This window comes from Caenorhabditis elegans, chromosome III, assembly GCF_000002985.6.
Source record: "Caenorhabditis elegans chromosome III".
Classification (NCBI taxonomy): Eukaryota; Metazoa; Nematoda; class Chromadorea; order Rhabditida; family Rhabditidae; genus Caenorhabditis; species Caenorhabditis elegans.
The window spans coordinates 10,183,584-10,198,723 of NC_003281.10; the positions used below are offsets into that span (position 1 = coordinate 10,183,584).

The 15,140-nt window shown below is 34.6% G+C and overlaps 3 protein-coding genes, 1 non-coding gene and 1 pseudogene across 5 annotated transcripts; 2 read left to right on the plus strand and 3 right to left on the minus strand.

Moving 5' to 3' along the window:
• Positions 1-178: 178 nt before the first annotated feature.
• On the minus strand, positions 179-2,677 carry unc-47 (Vesicular GABA transporter; the record flags this gene model as incomplete). Its single annotated transcript, NM_066854.7, has 7 exons — positions 179-390; positions 442-520; positions 631-1,157; positions 1,370-1,523; positions 1,622-1,874; positions 2,015-2,226; positions 2,545-2,677. 7 exons carry the CDS (start codon positions 2,675-2,677, stop codon positions 288-290), a joined length of 1,461 nt encoding a protein of 486 aa, NP_499255.1. The 3' UTR covers positions 179-287.
• Positions 2,678-4,264: 1,587 nt separating this feature from the next.
• Positions 4,265-4,525, minus strand: T20G5.16. The gene has a single exon (NR_052686.1). It is a non-coding gene; the product is annotated as an Unclassified non-coding RNA T20G5.16 (non-coding RNA).
• A 1,103-nt stretch (positions 4,526-5,628) lies between these two features.
• On the plus strand, positions 5,629-11,822 carry epac-1 (Rap guanine nucleotide exchange factor 1). Its single transcript, NM_066855.5, has 14 exons — positions 5,629-5,758; positions 5,804-5,880; positions 6,140-6,286; positions 6,556-6,951; positions 7,457-7,681; positions 7,739-7,830; positions 7,877-8,233; positions 8,287-8,504; positions 8,997-9,100; positions 9,157-10,043; positions 10,093-10,183; positions 10,837-11,040; positions 11,352-11,459; positions 11,507-11,822. The coding sequence occupies exons 1-14, from the start codon at positions 5,635-5,637 to the stop codon at positions 11,591-11,593; spliced, it is 3,117 nt and encodes a 1,038-aa protein (NP_499256.2). The 5' UTR covers positions 5,629-5,634; the 3' UTR covers positions 11,594-11,822.
• Positions 11,823-12,323: 501 nt separating this feature from the next.
• Positions 12,324-13,497, minus strand: T20G5.15 (annotated as a pseudogene). The gene is made up of 3 exons: positions 13,429-13,497; positions 13,280-13,373; positions 12,324-13,046 (listed from the first exon to the last, which is right to left on the minus strand). Coding segments are annotated over exons 1-3 (886 nt in total).
• A 635-nt stretch (positions 13,498-14,132) lies between these two features.
• dod-6 (ShKT domain-containing protein) lies at positions 14,133-14,769 on the plus strand. The gene is made up of 2 exons (NM_066856.8): positions 14,133-14,263; positions 14,320-14,769. The coding sequence occupies exons 1-2, from the start codon at positions 14,173-14,175 to the stop codon at positions 14,409-14,411; spliced, it is 183 nt and encodes a 60-aa protein (NP_499257.1). The 5' UTR covers positions 14,133-14,172; the 3' UTR covers positions 14,412-14,769.
• The last annotated feature ends 371 nt before the right edge of the window (positions 14,770-15,140 follow it).

The following is a 15,140-nucleotide window of genomic DNA, read 5'->3' on the forward strand; positions in this document are numbered from 1 at the left end:
GAGAAAAAATGAGAATCCGAGAATAATTAGAGGTTCAGGAGTTTCGAAAAAACCTGTTAGTCTCAGAGATCAAGAGTGGGTTTATGAAGAAAGGGAGCTACTCAAAATCAGCTAGGGGTTTTTTGTTGCGTTTTTTTTTAAACAACCATTATCAATAATTTTGTTTTTCCGGGTGAAATTTCACAAGCATTATATTTATTAAAACATCCAAAAAAGACAAGGAAAAAGTGTTCTGTGATATTAAACTAATTCAGAATGGCAAATTAAAAAATGTCTTGAATTTTGAGTTAAGAATCAGCAGAGTTGATTGCTCTGAGAAGTTCCATTGATGAGAAGTAGACACCAGAAATGCACACACTACATCCCATTATTATAATTCCTTGATCAAATCTGTAATCAGTATTTTTAAAGTATTGTATTATTCCGAATATTATATCTTACCGTTTTTCAAAATTATTGAGAGTTTTTTCTTTGATATAAAGGTGGAATAGTGCCGGCCAGATAAATGATAACATTGTTCCTGGAAACATAAATTTGCGGCAGAAAAATCCAAAAAAAAAATTAATTTGTTTGCTTTTTTCACAAATAAAAGATCTCATATTGAAAGTCATACTCATAATCTAGATTCACCTGTAATATTTCCAACTAATCCCATCAACTCTACCAAATATGGAACTGATAATGCAACGAAAAGTGTGAAAAGCACTAGAATAATTCTTAAAGTAACGGCCCATTCACGTAAAGATTTATCCGGTGAATAACAACTTGTGAATGGTGTCTGAGGATATCCAAGGAACAAATTGTTCTTCAAAAGTTGAACAGCTGCATAGAATGGCAACGGATATGATAGAAGAGCCTTGACCACTAAAATCAGGTTCACCAGAATTTTAAATGATTGATTAGGCAGAGAATTTGAAATTTCCTCCTGTGTAAGCTCTCCAAATGTGAGAAATCCGAGCATTCCAAAAACAACTTTGAACACAGCAGCGGCGATGTGTGACCATTTTAACATTACGTTGAATTGAGCAGGATTTTTCATATTTCCTTCTAAATTTGGAAGGAATATATGAGATGTGTAGCCGAAAACAACCATTCCAACAATTGTCGGAAGAGTGTTGATATTCAATGAAAATGTGATCGTTGAGAAAGACCATTGTCTGAAAGAAACTTTTTGAGATTTTTGGCATTTAAAACATAAAAAATTTAACTTCTAAAGTGCTAAAATTACTAAATAGCATTGTGAAACGTTTTAATTTTTTCACTATAAAAAGGTTCATAATTTTTTTCAGAAATTATGTTACTTACCTGTATAAAACAATATTATTTGTCACAATTGTTAACAACTTAAATACTTTAAAAATCAACTTACGAGACGAATGACAGACAGTAAAGGACCATGATCAGATTGACAATCAAATGAGATATTGCATTGAAAAATGACAAACGAGACACAATTTGTAGATCATCAAGAAATGAGCACGTTAGTAAAGATGCTGAGGTAATCATCATCCATCCGGCTTTGTCTGAAAATTTTAACTCAATTTTTAATACTCAAAATGACTGGTTTCCAAAATTTATTCAAAAAAAGTGCATTCCTTGGATCAAGCGTTCAAAAACTAACCAACACTTGGAAAACAACTCTGTAGAAGGTCTGCAGCAAGTACCAAATAGATAATGCAAGTTGATAGAAGTTCTGTAAGTTGTGCAGCAAGAACCCATTTTCCGAATCCAGGTTTGTAGAAATCAGCAATTTCTCGATACGTTTTTCGCTTTTTCACCCCATTTTCATATAGACACTCGATAAGGAGCACCCCTGTCCAGTAGCAAACGTACGCAACTCCAACCATTGCACCAATAGACCACCATCCACCAACCTGAAGTAAAAAGTCAGACATATGTACATGCATATTCAATTTCATTTGAATGAATTTTTAAAAAGAAGTGAAACGAAAAGGTTTTCCAAGTTTTTACTTTTTTCTTATTTTTCATATTTCTCTTCTTCTCCCTGACTCACCTTTACTGCAATTGGAAGACCAACTATAAACATTCCCTGGATAGCATTTGTGACATTCCATGCTGCCTGAAGAGCTGATATTGGCTCTGATGCTTCTCCATGTCCATCGTCTTTTGCTTCTTCTTGTTTGTTTATGTCGTCTTTTTGTGGTTGCTCAGAAACAACTGATTCTTGAATTGGCTCCAAGCGGTCATGAGGTGGGGGATTTGATCCTGGAACATAGATAATTTGCGATGTTTCCATCAACAACTTCGAAGCATTGAATACACCGCGACTCTGAAGTGGTGGCCATGTTCGTACTGCGAACGATCGTTTTTGTGATGTGCACATCGTGACTGGGCCTCGATCGCGAAGAGTTTATTATGCTCGATGAGGCATTGTGCTCACACAGAGTCTTACCATGATCGGTCTCGCCGCCGATAGGTTCCGCCAAAAAACTTTTTCTGAGAAAATTTCAATTGCTAGCCGAATTTTGATTCCCAGGAAATGTGTTTTTCCCCCAAAATGTCAAAAAAATTTGAGTTTCTCACCTGATTCTCCCGTCTGAGGTTGGTTCTGATAGGATGGAACCTCGTTAAGCTCCTGATTCCAGTAGTCCAGCGAATTGCTGAACACATGTTTATTTGTCCAATTTTGCAAATTTTGAAATCTATTCGACGCCATCTGTAATGAAATAAATGTGACGCTGTCGTCTCACAGGAAAGACAGATTGTGGAAAGATGGAGCAAATTTCGTGGAAAAGAGCTCTGAATGCGTCGTCGTCGTCTTCGCTCTTCAAATAGCGTGTGTGTGTGAGCACACATAAAGTGTGTCTGTGTGTTGGCACAATGATTTGAAGAGCACGGGGGATTATTAGACCCTACTCTCCAAACCGAAAGGCTCTTCTTTTTTCTGGTTCCACTGATGGATTGGTAGAATAAATGTGAATAGGGGGGAACCAGCGACTATAGTGAGTTTATTGGCAAAAAAAACGAGAGAGGGACCGGAAATTTGGGAAGTATTCTTTCTTTTTTTCTGAATTTGGTCTAAAGAGACAGCTAATATCGTCCTCGTCAATTAAATTTTACGAGATTCATTTTATTTCTCCAAAGAGCTAAAAATGTTTTGTAACAATCAAGGTTCAGACCCAGGGGTGGGCGGCAAACGATTTTTTCCGGCAAATCGGGAAATCGGGAAATCGGCAATTTGCCTGAATTAAAATTTCCGGCAAATCGGCACACTGCCGGAATTGAAAATTTCCTGCAATTGGAAAACCGGCAAATTGCCTCAGTATGTCCATCATTTGTGCCAGGGGTGTTGTCGGTTTGCCGATTTGACGGAACTTTTCAATTCAGGCAGTTTGCCGGTTTGCCGATTTACCGGAAACTGTAATTTTCGGCAAGTTTCCGATTTGCCATTTGCCGAACATCAATTTGCCGGAAGTGTTTAGGGGGATTTTTTTATTAGACGGAAACACTTAAAACTGTGCCTTTTTGAAAATTTTTTCCATTTTTCTTTAGATATTTTCATAGAATTTGCTTACTTTTCAAAATAGATGTAGGAAAATTCATAGGATGTGCACAATTTGCCGATTGAAATTCTGAAATTTCCAAAAAGTGCAAAACCACAATTTGCCGAATATGTTTGGCAATTGCCGTCTTCCCGGCAAATTCGGCAAATCAGCAATTTGCGGTTTACCAGTTTGCCGGAAATTTTCAATTCCGGCTATTTACCGATTTGCCGGGTATTTCAATATTGGCAATTTGCCGATTTGCCGATTTGCCGGAAAAATCGTTTGCCGCTCACCCCTGATTTGTGCCCCGGTTAGACCGTCAGCAGTTCGGCGCTTGCCACCGACTTTCGACTGTTCCGGGATCCCAACAGCTTTTTTTCCAAGAAAGTTGTTTTGTCAACTTTTTGACGTAGAAGTTTAGTTATTTTCAGTCTTGTTTTAATAGATACGATTCACAGGACAAATTGGCAGTTTCGTATGATAGGTTTACCCAGGCACCCCTGATTCAAATGCTTCAAAATCTGTTGAAAACCTTTATCGGTATAAACTTCAAGTATAGAGGATCAGATCTGACAAGAAATTTATGCATTGAAAAGTTTGAAGTGATGACAACATGCTGTACCCCTTTGACAGTTTTAATGTTTTAGTACCCTGGAAAATCATATCGTACAACTGTTCCGAAAACGTTGAGATCTTCATTCTTCCTATTCCCCATGTCAACAATCTTCCCGTCACAGTAAATCTGAATTATATCGCTGTATTGTCAAGTGCATTAACTTTTTGTCTCCCAATTTCCCCTCCGGCGCTCTCGCGGAGCCAACCGCCATTGCTACAGAGACAACATCCATTTGTTTGTGTGGCCACAGCTCTTTTCTTTTTTCTTCTTCTTCTTTTTTTCTGCACGGCTTCTGCTTTCGGCCGTGTCCGTTGCTTGAAAGCCAGCAGGAGAAGAAGAAGCAGAAGAGTGTGTATAGAAGTGGAGGAAGACCGTGTTGTCTATGTCTTTATGTTTCGGTCTCTCTTTCTCTTTCTTCTACACCCTTCACACCAAAAGTGGCTGCTAGCAAAAGATGAAGATATAGAGAGAAAGATGGAAAGAGAGAGAGAGAGAGAGCTCAGCAGATCGCTCATTCATTTTTTGTTTCGCATTACTTCCAATTTGTTTGTTTTCATTCTTTTTGGTAGTTGTAGTAGTTTACTTGTTTATAGATATTTTTGTAATTTTTTACTGAAAATTGAGCATTTTCCATCTTCATGTTAATTCTTTATTGTACAATTAAAAATTTGGAAAAAATAAACTTTCTGGAAAATAGTTTTCTGTGGACTATAGCCTTTTTTTCCAGTCAAAAGTGCAAATCAAACAGTCTTTGCCAATATTAACTCTGAAAATTTACGAAGAAAATGTTCTACCCAATTTTTAATTATTCTAATTCTGTATGCAACAAAGCTCTACATCTTTCAAGTCCAATTTTTCTGAAAACTATTTGAGTGGACTCCGGAAAAATGGACTCTGGATGGAGCCCAAATATTTTCAAAAAATTTATCTATTTTCCACTATTTTTTCACTCTACATAATTATACCAAATCTTTGAAGATGCACGAAGATGCACAAGATATATCTACAATTTCAAAAAGCGGATTTTTTTGAAAGCTTGACAATTCACCTAAAAAAGTATTCTAGTGGACCCCAAAAACTGGAAAAACTGGAATACTAAAAAAATTTTCAAACATGTCCATTTACCTGAAAACTATCTGCGTAGACTCCGGGAAACTTTCGACTGAAATTTAAAAAAAAATCTAATTTGACAAAAGGTTAAAAACTTTATTGAGTAGATTAACTAAAATTTTTCCAATCTCTCGATTTTTTAAATCAAATTCGTGAATTTCCAAACTAAAAGCTTTCAAGTAATTATCATCAGTTCCATTAATGAACAAATGCCAGACCACCGAAGCAAAAAAAAAAAATCTAAAAAGACATTTCTGTTGAAAAAATGCTTGCACTTCTCCCCTTCCACCCGTCCCATTTATTCTCCCATTTTCCATATTTTATTCGTTGTTTCCTTGTTTTGTGTCTATTTTTATCCTCCTTGCAACTATTTTTAACTTCATTCATATATATATTTTTCAGATGGAGCGGATAGTATCCCGCGTTCGTCGATTATCTCCGTTGCACACATTTTCAGATGCTCTTCTCATTTCGTTGCTTTCTGAATCAGATTTTCAGCCGGATAGTATTCAACAAGGTGTTGTATGTGAGTTGAATCTCGGAAATTTTTGGAATTTAAATTGAACTTCAGTATTCGAGAAAGATGAGCCAACAGAATACTGGTATCTACTACTTAGCGGAGAAGTTCAATTGTATAGTAAAACATATGTAAGTATTTAGTACTTTTTAAATATGTCGCTGCAAAAAAAAGTGATTTGGAAGATAGTGGAAGTTAGTTTTCAATAAAATTATTTTTTGGAAAAAAAGTTCCAGGTTGAAAGAACATACAAAAAGCTTTCAGAATGTTCATCTACAATTTCATTTCTTGAACTTAACTGACGTATTCCAATTATAATTTTCCAATAAATTTTGACATAGTTTTTACGACAAAATTACATACAACTGCAAATGTTTAAAATTTTTGTAGACTGGAGATTTCAATCACTTGAAAACATTACGATGTGGAGCACTTTTTGGTGATCTTTCAACGTTGACACATTCCTGTTCGTGCTTGGTAACCCGGCCTGCACAATTGATTCGGATAGCTCAAAATCATTTTTTATCTGTATATAATGTAAGTTTTTCTGCTTATAAAAGCCGTTTTTTTTAAAATATGGATACATCTTATCTCTCCTTACAATCGATGACACGAGTTGTTTTTTTTTCAAAAATTGCACGAAATGTGCTCGAAGACTCTAATCTTATAATCTTACGTGTGGGGTGGGATGAAGATAAATTTTAAGTTAGAAAAAAAAAAGAATTTCTTCAAGAATACGGCTAGTTTTTTGTTAATGGAATTTTGAGAAAAAACACAGAATTACGAAAACAGTTGTAAATTTTCAGAAACATGGCGATCACTTACAACCGTTCATAATAATAATGCACGATATTTTGACGGATGAAACCCCATCAGACCCAATTCACCCTCATAGTTCTGGACTTTTCAATGGACAAAGAAGTATGGATCTCATTTCAACGGAAATTAATCCTTCGGAAATTGTTTCGGTATCTACAAATGGGATGTTGTCAAAAATGATCCTTCCATCTATTCCAAATCAGAGAGAAAAGCCGATGAACAGAGTAGTAGTGAATCAACAGAAAAATGAAGAGAGGAATTTTATCGAATTTCATAATCCAACGGGAATAGAGAAACAGATTCGGGATTCTGGAGGGATTTTGCATAGGAAAATGTTAACGGATAATCATCAAGTTATTAGGGATATTACAACAGAGCATACGGTTGGTTTATCTTCAAAAACAACAGAAAACTATTTTTAAAACAACTAATAAAATTCAGGTTTACTAGAAATTGAAATTTTTGAAAAATATTCGTTTTTTTTAATTAAAAAACGACAGCGAAAATTTTTGAAAATTTTCGACGACACCCTTGTTCCATCATAAAAAATATGAAAATTTTCAAAACATTTCAAATTTTGTGTGAATTTTGTTTCCAAACCCCTCAAAATGGAGACGGTATTTTCAATTGCCCTACGTCACATGATAAATATTTTTGGATTTAAAAAAAATTAAAGGAAGTTTTTTTCAGTATATTTAAACAAAACCCCGAAAATTCTACTTCCTCTTTATTTTTTGGAGCCTATTTTTTAATGCAGAAATTATGTATTTGAGAAATTGATCACCATTTCGTTCTTTAATTTAATTTAATTTAGTTTATTTACGCTCTCGAGGAGACGTTTTTCAAATATTCTTCAAATTCAAATATTCAGTTCAGTAATACTTTCAGAGGGTTCAAAATTGCATGATCGGTGCTGAAATGATTGACTGGCTTCTAACGCTTTTTGTATCAACATCCACCACATGTTCAAGTCTTTCAAGAATACAAATGAGCGCAATTTGGCAAGTCCTTCTCAATAATGGACTCATTTCTCATATTGATGGTGAACACCAATTCTTGGACAAAACAAATTCGTATTATAGATGGGTTCAACAGTTTAGAAGTAGGAATAAGGTAGGATTTAAGTAGGATTTTTGAATTGAAATTTTGAAATTTTGATTTAAAATACAGGTAGCACCAAGTATTGAAGAAGTTTCTAAAAGTATTACACTCCTTTCATCAGTGGCACCGGAAACTTTATTTCTGATGATTGTTTCAAAACCGTGAGTTTTCCCTGAATGCCATAAAGTCTTAATATTCAAATATCAGAGGTTTTGAACGAAGTCCTGAAGAATTAGAAGTGGTCTATGAAGAATTAACATTTATCAAAGCTCTATCCCATCTCAGCACAATGGTCAAACGGCAACTATCTAATTTTGTGAAAGTTGAACAATATGTTCATGCTGGAAGCGTTGTATTTCGTCAAGGAGAAATTGGAGTATACTGGTATATTGTACTAAAAGGAGCTGTCGAAGTGAATGTGAATGGAAAAATTGTTTGTCTTCTGCGAGAAGGTGATGATTTTGGAAAACTTGCACTGGTGAATGACTTGCCGAGGGCTGCAACAATAGTTACTTATGAAGATGATTCAATGTTTTTGGTTGTGGACAAACATCATTTTAATCAGTAAGTTTTAGATTTGTGAATAAGAAAAATTTTTAAATACATTTTTTTTGAAGAATTTTACATCAAGTGGAAGCAAATACAGTTCGTTTAAAAGACTATGGTGAAGATGTTCTTGTTCTTGAGAAAGTTGACATTCCACGTGGGGCGGCACTTGAAAACTCGAATTCTTGTAACTTTAACTGCGGATATTCAGTAATGGCTGGAAAGGCGGAGAAGATTTTGGAATATGTTTTGGAGACGAGAATTGATGCTCTTGGTGATGATATATCTGGTAAGTTGATGTTTTTAGATCGTTGATTTTATAATATATGTAGCTTTTGTTCGGTTGATATAATACTTGAAAAAATAAAAATAAAACAAATTTTCTTCTATTCAATTTAATTGAAGTGGGTTATCTCTAAAAACACATAGATTCAAGATACCGTATTTCCTCAAATAGTATTGCGCCCCATAGATCAACTTTGAAAGCTTATATTTCAGTTGTCGTTACTCCTATACAAAACTTGTCAACTGACAAAATATTGTTAAGTACTTTTTTTTCAGCTTTGTAATTAACTATGTAACTATATTTTCCAAATTAACCGAGATATAGCTTATCAAAATAATGTACTCTGACTAATAGAGGAAATTCGGTATTTGCAAGTAAAGTTTGCTATAGACAGTGGATTTTTCATATTTTTTTTTAGTATTTCGAACAGTCCGAGTATTTTTAAAAGAAATTCTCCACACGGCCGTACTCCCAAAGCATTTTTTTATATTTCAGAACTTGACGTTTTTGTCGAAGACTTCATCTTAACCCATGACGCTTTCATGCCAGACAACACCGTCTGCAATTTTCTCAAATCGTATTATTTTCGGACACCATATGTATGTTTTATTTACTTTCAAACTGATTAAACCCATTTCGAAAAAAAAAATTTCAGAGAGCAACTCGAGACTCAATAACCGATTCTTGCACGGAAGAAGTTCGATGTAAGCGGAGGGTCGTACAATTTGTATATGTATGGTGTAGCCTTTTGCGAGTCAATTTTTTTCTGAATCCTGTCACAAACTCTTTTGTTGAAGAACTGTTTTGTCATGTTATTGACGATAGAAAACGATTGGGAGGAATGGAGGATATATTGACAAGAATTGGATCGATTAGATCTACAAGAGAAAATATGCAATTAGTATTGGCTCGACATCCGGCAATTGTTCTAGATTGTGGAGTATTATCTGCACATACTCCGTGTCCAGTTCTACCATCAGATGTTTGTAATCAAATTATATACTTGGCAGATACAACATGCTTTGTTCTTCCGATTCGAGTTGATAAAACTGCTGAAGAGATTTGCGAACTTTCGAGACGAAGAATGAGCTTCTCTGCGGAACCTTTAAATTTGGTAGAAGTAAAATCAAATGGAGAGAAGTTAATATTCAGCCCAAATGATAGAGCTATTCCAACAGTTTTGAGTTTAAACTCGAAACTATATGTAGTAAATCGAGAAGAAATTCCGTTACTTGTTCCAATGGAAGATCAGAACGGACCAACTCCATCTTCACATTCCTCAATTCTTCATCTAATTGATTCTCAAGAGCTTGCGCATCAACTTTTTCTTTTTCACCTGCAATTGCTAAGATCTACGGATTCTAATGAGTTACTGTATCAAGTAATTGGAAGAGAATCGTTTCCATTAAGTATGCCATTCAATCTTGATCTATTAGTTCGAAGATTCAATGAAGTACAACATTGGTCGACTACAGAAATTCTTCTGGCTACTGAAGAGAATCGAATGGAGATTTTGAAAAAGTTTATCTCAATTGCAACAATGTGAGTATTCTTTCTGTTTCATATAGTTGTGTAAATTAAAAAATTTCAGTGCTCGAGAATATCGCGATCTTCTAACAGTTTTTGCAATAACATTAGGACTCAGTCATACATCAATTAGTAGATTGACTCTCACTTGGAGTGTAAGTTTTTTTTAGAAAATATTACTTTAAAGTACGAAAAACTGCCTAAAATTTAAAGATGCCACAAAATAAAACCAAAAAAAAAAATCGAAAATCCGAATCAAAAACGCTTTATTTTGATTGTGTAAAAATGCGGCAATTGCCATTCGGCAATTTTTTTGCGGGAAATTTTCAAATTACTGGTTTGCCAATTTGTCGTAAGTTTTTAATTTGCCGGTTTGCCGACTTGCCGGAAAATTTCATTTTCGGCAAATAACAGATTTGCCGTTTGCCAGTTATCAGATTTTCCGGAAATGTTTAGAGGGATTTTTTAAAAGACGGAAACACTTAAAACTGTACCTTTTTGAAATGTTTTTTTGTTGTTTAATTTAGATGTTTTGATAAAATTTGCTTACTTTTTAAACTAGATGTAGGAACATTTATAGGATGCGTACAATTTGCCTATTAAAGTTGAAATTCTGAAATTTGCAAAAAAAAATGTGCAAAACCTCAGTTTGCCGATTTGCCGAAAATTTTCATTCCGGCAATTTGCCGATTTGCCAATTTAATCTTAGCCCAAATTTCGCATTAAAAAGTCCCACTCTATATACCTTTAAAAAAATCGATACTTCTACAAAAGTTAAGGTCCAAAAATTAAAGTTCTAATTTTTCAGAAGCTACCACCTGCCTCTTTGAAAACATTCTCAGAACTAGAAAATCTGTTGGATCCAACAAGAAATCATCGAATGTATCGACTTCTTGTCTCCAAAATGTCATCACCGTACATTCCATTTGTTCCACTAATTTTGAAGGATTTAATGTTTATTCATCAGGGAAACAAGTCATTTTATAATGGTCTTGTGAACTTTGAAAAAATGGTGAGATTTTTTAAGTTTTCAAATACAAAAGAAAAAACAAAAAAAAAAATCGAGAACACCTTCCTTTTCGAACTTATTTCAAAATGAGAACTGCAAAACCAATCAGCGATTCTCTCTGCTCATTTCTGCACCAATCAGACAAAGTGGGCTGAGTTCGAAAATGCTGATTGGGGAGAAAGTGGGTGTGGCTTTTTATTTTGGAGGAAGTTCAAAAAGATTTTTTTTAAATGTGTCAATCTTTCGAGATTTTAAAAGTTCTTTTAAAAATCTGCAAAATCCGAACTCCATATTTAAGCATTAGAATTTTTCAGCACATGTTTGCAAAAATCTTTCGAAGTTTTCGGCAGTGTAAATCTCAAATGGATAACGGAGCAGAACATGAATTCATTGAGCCACAGAGTTTAATTCGAAACTTGAGAGTATGTTGGAAATTACTTGAATAAATTTTAGTTGCAAATTATTTCAGGTAATCGATAATCAAAAGAAACTAATGCAGCTGTCATATGAAATTGAACCGAAATCAGCACCGAAAAGAAATGTGATTTTTCATTAGCCCTTCTAGATATTTAATTTATTATTTATTTTTCGATTACCATTAATTTTAATCATGTTTTAGTCAATTTGTAGTTAGGGTATGTTTTTTCTAATTTTTCAATTTATCAATATTGTTTGTGGGTTTATTTTCAGTGATTTTTCAAGTTATATCAAGATTTTTGCAATAGCTCATTTAGGATTTTCAAATTTTCAAATTTTTACTATGAATAAATGTTTGGATTAGAATATTTCAGTACTGTTTTGATTTTCTCTGAACTCTCCAAAATGTTCAAAAATTCAGATCTTTCCAAAAATTTGCAGCGTTTTCTAGAAGTTTTTCAACAGCTGAAACTTTCCAAAAATATCTAATAAAATTTCTCGAAGTTTTCAAACTTTTTCAGAAGCTTCTCAAATTTTTATAATTTTTGGGAAGTTTTCAAAAACTTTCCAGTATTCTCCAGAAGTCTTATTGCTTTTCAAAAGTATCTAAAACATTTTTTCGAAGTTTCCAAACCTTTCTGCAGTAGTTTTGGTGCTCCAAAAGCTTTTTTTAAAGTAAAATTTTGCGGTGTTTTTTAAGCTCGGCAAGTTTTCTGAATTTGCCAAATTTGCCGCACACCCCTGGTTCAAATAACAGTGCTATGAATAAATTGAATTATATATGTATGTATTTGTAACATAGGCGTGATTGCAATTTTAACCAGTCCAGAAACCGATTTTATCAATTCGATAGAATATAATTGAAATCTTCAAATAAATGGATTTTTAGGGAATCTTTCGTGCCATACGATGAAGTCGAGAGAACCATCGGCGATTAGTAATGTAGCAAGTGTTCCATCCTTTCTCTCAATGTCTTTCCCATCCTCTACGTGACGCCTTCCAACCTGAACTTAAGACAGTGGTGGATATGAGCAACCGTGTCTTCGAAGGTATTTAGTCGAAACCGTTTCAATTGTTTCATATATCCACACAACCATAGGTAAATTAACCTGTTTATGCTATTTGCTATGAATTGGTGTTTCCCTAAAATAAGTACTTCGCAATTCATCTGTGCCATGTCATTTATAGTTAGCTCTTCCGCTTGTAAAATATTCAGCTGACGTACTTCTTGCAACTTTAAGAATATGATTTAATACGGATAGAGGAAGTACGGTACAAACATTAGTTTTGCAACACAATAATTTATTGGAAAGCATTGTGTTAAAAGCCCGCGCTTGAGATAAAAATTATTCAATAGAAAGTCCGACTGATCACGAGAGATGAAATATCGTAATCCAAAAATCTCAATGTAGTGGCATTTTCGAAATATCGGATGCTTTAAAACTCGCTGATAATAACCGAATATTAGTTCGTGGTTAATTGATAAGTCGACGTGATCAATTGTAAATGCTTCGTGAAATGTATGCAATAGTCTTTTGAATTTCCCTAGATATTCATATGAAACGGTAGGTAACTTGCTGTCCTTGAACGTACTGAAAAAGTAATTTCATAGTTTGGTGATTTCAATTAATATATGTTTAACTGCACACCTTTACCTAATTACTACCTAATTAATAATTTAATTTTTCACTAAATATATAACTAAACCATACTTTTCTTCATGGCATTTTTTCCTGTAGTTATAGGCATATACGAGATCTCGCGTATTCACAACAATCATAATTTTTCGAACTTCAGGTTTTATCAGCTTGTTTTCGTAACGTACCTCATGGCAGATAATCATGAGTTTATATTTTTTCCTGTTCACATTTTTGATTTTAAGTGCATTTTAAGTTTCTCGACGCTATTGACAGTTGAGTCTGAAATAATAGATAAAATTAATGTTAAGTAAATATTTTTCAAATATCGACTTACACGTCACTGATGATAAAACGTTAATGTCAAACAGAAAAATATCTTATCAACCGGAGAACACGAACACATTATTGGCAATAGAACTGGCTGTCGTGTGCTGAGCAGATGAGCATCTGTGACGTCATCTTTTGTGCACAGGTCACTCGAAGAGGTACAGTAGGATTAGACGACTAGAGGGACTCTAGAAAAAATGAGAAATGCGGAGACACCTGTGGTTCTCTTCTCCTGACGTACCGCTGTTTCAAGATAGCATGCGACGGCAAAAAGAGAGTAAGACTACAATCATCTGAATTATCCATTAGCCGAAAAAATCGGTTATCCGCACACTCCTGCTCTGTGCCAAACAGAACTTTCTAGAAGTCTCTGAAACTTTTCAGATTTTTCAGAAGTTTAATCCGACAGTACTCCTACAGTACCACTATTCTTCCAAAAAGCAAATGCACTAGATGCGAAATTCAAATAATTTTGATTTCAAAAAAACGTCAAAAGGGAACTGTACTGGTTAGAATAGCAGTCAGTCATTCAGTCAACTGTACAAGATACTGTACATCCGTTGTGTAACGATATGAGCTTTTCATACAAAGAGGCACAGGGCTTCTGTGCACACATAAAGGACTCATTGTGTAATAACAACAGGTGAACAAATTCTAATGAGAGGGCGTATTCACTTGCATGCAATTGAGTATAAAAGTAAAGAGCAAAGGCTGATACTTCACATTCGTCCTCGAATTCACCTCAATCATCATGTTCTCCCTCAAGACCGTCGCCCTCTACTTCCTCGTCATCATGTCTGTCTTCGTCGTTTACACTTCCGCTGCTTGCGCTGATGCTGAAGGTAAGAATTGATTAAATTGTGATCTGGGAAACTCTAAAATAACTGTAAAACTTCAGATGGTCACTGTGCCGTCTTCGCCGAGCTCTGCGACAACGCCGACTTCGCCGCCTACACCTCCAAGTGCCCAAAGACTTGCGGAAAGTGCTAAACGTCTTCTCCACTCTTCTCTAAAAACCTTCATATCTTCCATTACTAATAGGTAGCTCCCAAATCCGGTTGTAGCACCTGTTTTAATTCTCCAATTTCCCATTGAAACATTCCATGTATTGTACTAGTCACACAGTCACTTCGCTATTTCTCTCCCACATCTTTCAAATGCTGATTTTCATTGTAGACTGGTCATTTATAATGTTAATCATTTAAGCATTTGATTGTTCTCACCTCCACCATCTTCCATCACCAACCTAATATTCATGTTGTCATCGTCGTCAACCATTTCTTCATCATCGTTTGTGTGTTTGTCTTGTTTTGAGTTTGTCAAAGAAATATATATTAACCGACAAAAAATTCGTTCCGCTCTTTTCCGAAAGGGATTTCAGAACAAACCTGATAGTTTTGAGAACGGCTAAACAGTGGTATTAGTGAGAATTTAGAAAGGAAAAAGCCAGATTGGGCATCAATCATACGACTTTTAATGGGACTACAATTGTTTCAGCCCCGTAAACCTCCATCACGTCCAATCAATAATGACATGAATCCTTGATTATTTAACAAACTGTACGAAAGTATGAAATCTTAAAAAAAAAATGTACAGATAAGCTTGAAAAAATTTGAGTGCTTTGCTTTCGTACTGAGGGTGACAATTTTTACCTTTTTCATTTAACCCGAATTTTAATATTAACAGCAGAGCGAAATTTTAGGCCTTAAAATTTTTCGT

What these genes read in the sequence shown, in the direction of transcription:
- epac-1 (NM_066855.5), top strand. Translation starts at nt 5,635, where the DNA reads ATGGAGCGGATAGTATCCCGCGTTCGTCGATTATCTCCGTTGCACACA. An exon ending in ATATTACAACAGAGCATACG is followed by an intron (nt 6,952 to 7,456) that starts GTTGGTTTATCT and finishes TAATACTTTCAG; the next exon opens with AGGGTTCAAAATTGCATGAT. An exon ending in TTTATCTCAATTGCAACAAT is followed by an intron (nt 10,044 to 10,092) that starts GTGAGTATTCTT and finishes AAAAAATTTCAG; the next exon opens with TGCTCGAGAATATCGCGATC.
- dod-6 (NM_066856.8), top strand. Translation starts at nt 14,173, where the DNA reads ATGTTCTCCCTCAAGACCGTCGCCCTCTACTTCCTCGTCATCATGTCT. An exon ending in TGCTTGCGCTGATGCTGAAG is followed by an intron (nt 14,264 to 14,319) that starts GTAAGAATTGAT and finishes GTAAAACTTCAG; the next exon opens with ATGGTCACTGTGCCGTCTTC.